The sequence below is a fragment of the Hydractinia symbiolongicarpus genome, chromosome 15 (genome assembly GCF_029227915.1).
Source record: "Hydractinia symbiolongicarpus strain clone_291-10 chromosome 15, HSymV2.1, whole genome shotgun sequence".
Taxonomy (NCBI): Eukaryota; Metazoa; Cnidaria; class Hydrozoa; order Anthoathecata; family Hydractiniidae; genus Hydractinia; species Hydractinia symbiolongicarpus.
Window position 1 is genome coordinate 5,897,430 of NC_079889.1, and position 5,337 is coordinate 5,902,766.

General features: G+C 33.6%; 1 protein-coding gene across 1 annotated transcript; it reads right to left on the reverse strand.

Moving 5' to 3' along the window:
• Positions 1 to 1,392: 1,392 nt before the first annotated feature.
• LOC130628659 (GTPase HRas-like) lies at positions 1,393 to 2,425 on the reverse strand. The gene is made up of 2 exons (XM_057441642.1): positions 2,396 to 2,425; positions 1,393 to 2,139 (listed from the first exon to the last, which is right to left on the reverse strand). Exons 1-2 carry the CDS (start codon positions 2,423 to 2,425, stop codon positions 1,393 to 1,395), a joined length of 777 nt encoding a protein of 258 aa, XP_057297625.1.
• Positions 2,426 to 5,337: the final 2,912 nt, after the last annotated feature.

Genomic DNA, 5,337 nt, shown 5'->3' on the forward strand with positions numbered 1-5,337 from the left:
TTCCACCGGTCATCGACTAGTTTTGATCGTTGTTTGACACAATGTTCTTACTATTCAGCTATATGATTGGTAAAACGTTGTTTTAAACTCGAATGTGTTTAAGCGTATGGAATTTCACATCTAAAGAAATAATTGATGCGGTCTTATGTGGGTAAAAACTTTAGGAAAGCAGAACGGATCTTAATTATCGATACCCAAAGAAAAAAGAAGGCTTGGAAACGGCGAATAGAGTTACATTCTAACCTAGTTTAATGCATGCTCGAGGTGTATTCTCATTATTGTTAGAAAAGACTATTTCAGATCTTGTTGGGCAAATTACAGATATTTGGAAAAAAGAGAATTCATTAGCACCATGCAAAATATGTTTCTTTGACTAATAATCCTTGGCATAAAGCCATATTTTAACACACAAACACTCTCCTCCCCCCCCCCCCACCCCTCCTCCCTCCCTCCATTATAGTATATTTAGAAAGAAGGTATTATTTCGCACGTCGAAAAAAAAACAAGGAAACAATAATAGCAAAGAGCTTTTTAGGGTGTCATTATTTCGTTTTCCTTTTTGTTTTGCTATAGCTTTCTTTGTTTTACCGTCCTTCTACGATTGCTCTGAGCAGTCACCTAGATTTAATTATTATTTAAAATTACTGCTAATTAAGATTCTAATTAAGTTGACTGAGCGTCAACAATGGTCGCGTCATGTACTAACAACGACTTTCCCGCAACTTTCCCTCTCCGCAATACATCGCAACAATAGTAAACTAACGAAAACTTTTTAAAACTAAGTGAACAAGTTGAAAAGAAAAGAAAGAAAATTCTCGCGTTTTTGCCCATCCTAATTTAACTCCGACGTTGAGTGTTTGCTTAATTGGGAATTGACTTTACTCGCTACAATTTAGTAATTATACATTTACGATCGTCTCATTTCTTTGCTTTTTTTCTTGTTAATGCTAGAAATTTTTAAGAATCATAGTATTTGCGACTATCAAATAATTAATCTCTCAGGTAAATTGTTTATATCAAAGAAAAACATAAGAAGTGAAATATTCGATTTTCTAGGTGCTATTTATTTATTTGAATAATATTATATTTTACATCTTTTAAATTTTACTGGCGCATAGGTCTTTAGCTTGTCATGTTGTGTGTATTATACTTATCAGCAAGAGATATTTACATCAGAAATATGTACAAACAAAAGTAGAAATCATATCGCTTTGATGACGATAATTAGGAGCACAATTAAATAAAATTTTCTTCTATGTATAAATAATTTAGTGTGAATTTTCGTTAAAATATATTTTCACGTTTGTTGAGGGTAATATTGTCCACCAAAAGTTCCTTCTGTATTATGTATTTTATTATCGGAATTGTAAAACAGCAGTTGGCAGAATTTTGCTATACAAAATATTTATTGACGCTTAGATTCCTTCGAGCGGAAAAGCCTTTCACTAACTTCTTTTTGCCGTTCAAAATTTTCTTTTTAAATAATTCGATATGTCCGATTTTTTTAACAACAGTTTCAAAAGCATCTTTTACATTTTCATCTTCTTTCGCCGACATCTCAATGTACGATGCACCAAATTTGACAGCACATCGAAGTCCCCTGTCAAATGTGACTTCTCTGCAAAGCGTGTCTCTTTTGTTTCCTACTAACACGCAGGGAAAATTATCTTCTTTGATTTCTCTGATTTCATGAAATTGTCTCTCAGCTTCTTTCAATGACTTAAGGTTATCAACAGCATACACAATGACGCATGCATCGCATTTAGAAATTGTCAATTTATTCATAACGGGAAAAGCGATGGAACCCGCGGTATCGTAAATACACAATGTAGCAAAAGGTTTGACTTTTCTTTGAAGTTCCACCTCGTACAATTCGGATACTGTTGGCGTGTGCTCCAGTTGGAAAGATTTATTCATTAAGCGATCAATTATACACGATTTTCCAACCTTTCCATCGCCAAGAACAGCTATATGGTAATACGACTTTTCTGTCGCACTGCTTTCTTCGAGCGATAGATGCTGCATTCGCGAAAACATATTGTGTCTGGTATACAGCTCAGTATAAAATGATCTTCTTTCTCTTTCCATTTTCTTTACAAATATTTTTTCCAACATGATAGAGAGGTTGTTGAACAATATCTACAATAATACGTCAAAAAAAAATTATTTTCACGCAGCTGATCTTATAATGTTATGGTTAGTAGCAGTTTCTTTAAAAGTATATGTTAAATGATATTACATTTTCCGAACGAACTATTTAGCAGAGCTTTAATACATTTAATAGCCACCAATCAAAACATCTTAAAAATATGCCCATATCCTCGGCTGTCTTTAAATACTTGTCATTTTCAACCTAACTTAATTTCCTCTAGTTATATAAATTAACCGTTGTTACGAAAGACGTTGCTGTGTGATATCCGTTCATGTTTCTTTTTACAATACAAAGGTTATGTCAAAAAGAAATATAGACCAGGCATTGATTTCTTCCTCTCGCTTTAAACAACAGAAAAAAAGAAATTGGAACTATGTCGGTGCTGTCTCTCGGCACTCTTTGTTTGTCTTAGTTACAACCTTTGGAGTTGATTGAAAAAGTGAATAAACTTTTGGTGCGGAAGGTCAGGAGACAGCTAGTCACTTTTTAAGGAAACTAAATATAAACAAAGTAGGATTGCTTATCAATTTGCACAATGGTGGTCTTTAGTTTGTAAATAACGAGAAGGTGTAATTGTTAAGACGTGATTTAAAAAGTACACCGCTAAGACTTTTGTTTGGGAAAGTTGTTGTGGCGTGTACTTAGTGCAAAATATTATATCATTATCGTCAACATTCAAAATAAAATATAGATGCTTTTTTTCAATGTTTGTTACTGTTGTAAGTGTTTTTGTTGTTGTTTTTGTTGTTGTTTTTGTTTTTGTTTTTGTTGTTGTCGTAGTTGTTGTTGTTTTTGTCTTTGTTGTTGCTCTCTAAATGTTGCTATTCGTATACTTTTCATTATGTTCAGAGATTAATTGGACGCTGTTGACAAAAATTACATCTAATTATTTTTCGAAAGCAATTGATGGAAAAAGAATTATTGCTCTGTTTGTTATTTGACTTTATATCGTTGGTCGTATTCTAGATTTAAGAATTTTGTCAGCCTGATTGGTTTTCTTTTTTACCTATTCGTCAAAGAAAATCAATGCAACTTCATTCACAGAAATGTTTTTGGGAAAACGAGAAGGTGGTTGAAACCAAGAAATACACACACAATCGATGCAAGGCTCATTAGAGTAATCAATTGCCACATGTTGAACTAATTTCTCAATTAGGAGATTACATAAGAGCAAATTGCCATAAAATTGATGAGTCTTAATCCAGGAATAATGAAACTGTGTCATACTAACTTTTTTAACAATATCAAATGTAATATGCGATAAAATACACACATTTTTTGACATCGTTTCGGGTAATCACACCCATTCTTAAGTCAATTTTTTTACAATAACTTCTCAATTTTAATTTTCTAGTAGAAATCGATTACTTCCTCGTGCTAGGATACAAAATTCGTCAAGAGATGGAATATTCACGTTTTTTTATATGGTCTGTGACTGCACTATGTTGAGATGACGTAAATTTTAGCGTTTAATAGAGACACGCTGATGTACTCGCCTACTCTAACCTAAAGATCCTATAATGTTTTGCTGACAAGTAGCGTTGCAGCTGCCACATTTATAGTTATAAACTACGCCTGAAAACAACCTATTTCTGGATTGCATCTTAGTATCTGTTATATATATACTACGCATTTATGTGCATCATATGTCCACATTGTGAATGTCCATCTCGTCTCACACTGTATGTCTTTATATTGTATAGCCTCATATTCGTTCTCGTGGTGTCCTATAGCCTCTATTCTAAGTTGTATATATTCGTGAAATAAAATAGGAAGTAAAAATCTATTTCATTCGTGAACATAACATGGTGTCGGAAGGGGGGATCACACATTTGTTGATTGGAATGAATAGATTAAGTCCACCTAGACATTTGTCTTTTGACGGAGATCTCAGGAAACAGTAGATTCGCTGAAAGCAAGAATTAGAATTCTTACTTGTTGACAATAGAAGAAGACGCGAAGAACAATAAAGTTACGTCTAGTATTTTCTTAACTTGTATCGGTCCAATAGGTCACGAAATTTATAATACGCTCACTTTTACACGAAGGATTCTCTTGATTATGAGATAATTCTCAAAAAGTTTGATGGCCATTACTTACCACAAAAAAACTTTTTTAAGACATAAGTTTTCTACATTATAAACAAAATAACGAAGTTAAGTTGTTACTCAACCTAAAAAAATAGCAAACGATTGTGAATTTGGAACACTAGAAAACTCTTTGATTAGAGACATTGTCTTAGGCGTTAATGACGAAAGACTAAAAGAAATCTGGACTCACGCTTAAAAACTTGAACATAACGAGACCGCGCAATTGCTTTCAAGAGAGAAAGAGTACAGCAAAAAGTATAAAAATATATGTAAACTAGTGGATAAAGCCCGTGGAATAATCCACTTAGGCAAAAGGTCAATAAAAAAAATGATGTATTGCTGATGTCAGCAGTGCAGTGCAAATGAAAAAATTCGCGAAATTTGTTTATTTTTTGTCTGTAATGTGTAGAGGTTGAAACGCTGGTCAAAATAATGTACAGGATCATATGTTCTCGACGAACGCCTAAGGAGATATCAGACCCGTCAAAACCTTAAAATTTATTTTTAGAAATTTGTATACCTGTTGCCGTCATCGCATAGATCTTGAAATGCTGATCAAGAAAATGTATAGGATCATGTACTTTTGATAAACGGTTGCAGAGATATTAGGGTTTAAAGGTTTTTTGATGACGTCATCAACCCGCCCATTCCGAAACGGATTTGGGGACCCAGGTTTAGGAAAATTACCCAAATTGGTCCTAGGTGGTCCCTAGTTACCCACCCGGTGAAAAATCATTGACGTCACCACCTCGTTTCCAAGTTATTTGGCTTCAAAGTTTTAAGTGCTCTGTAACGGCTTCATTAATTTAATATAGGATATTGACGTTAAAGTAGTGTTATCGATGTCGCGCCGTAACGTCATAAAATTTAACATTTAAAACATACTTTTTTCGGCGACTTAAAAGAAAATTTCGGCGACATTAAAGGAAAATGAGGATATCCACTATGACCGTCACACACACTTCGTATTATTATAAGAGATACTGTAGAGGGTCACATAAAAGAAATGTGTGTCCGTTTATGGGAAGTTTAGTAGAAACTGTAACAAAAAAAATAATTTTGCGTTTTCAAAGACAAACGCCTTTTAAAATCTGT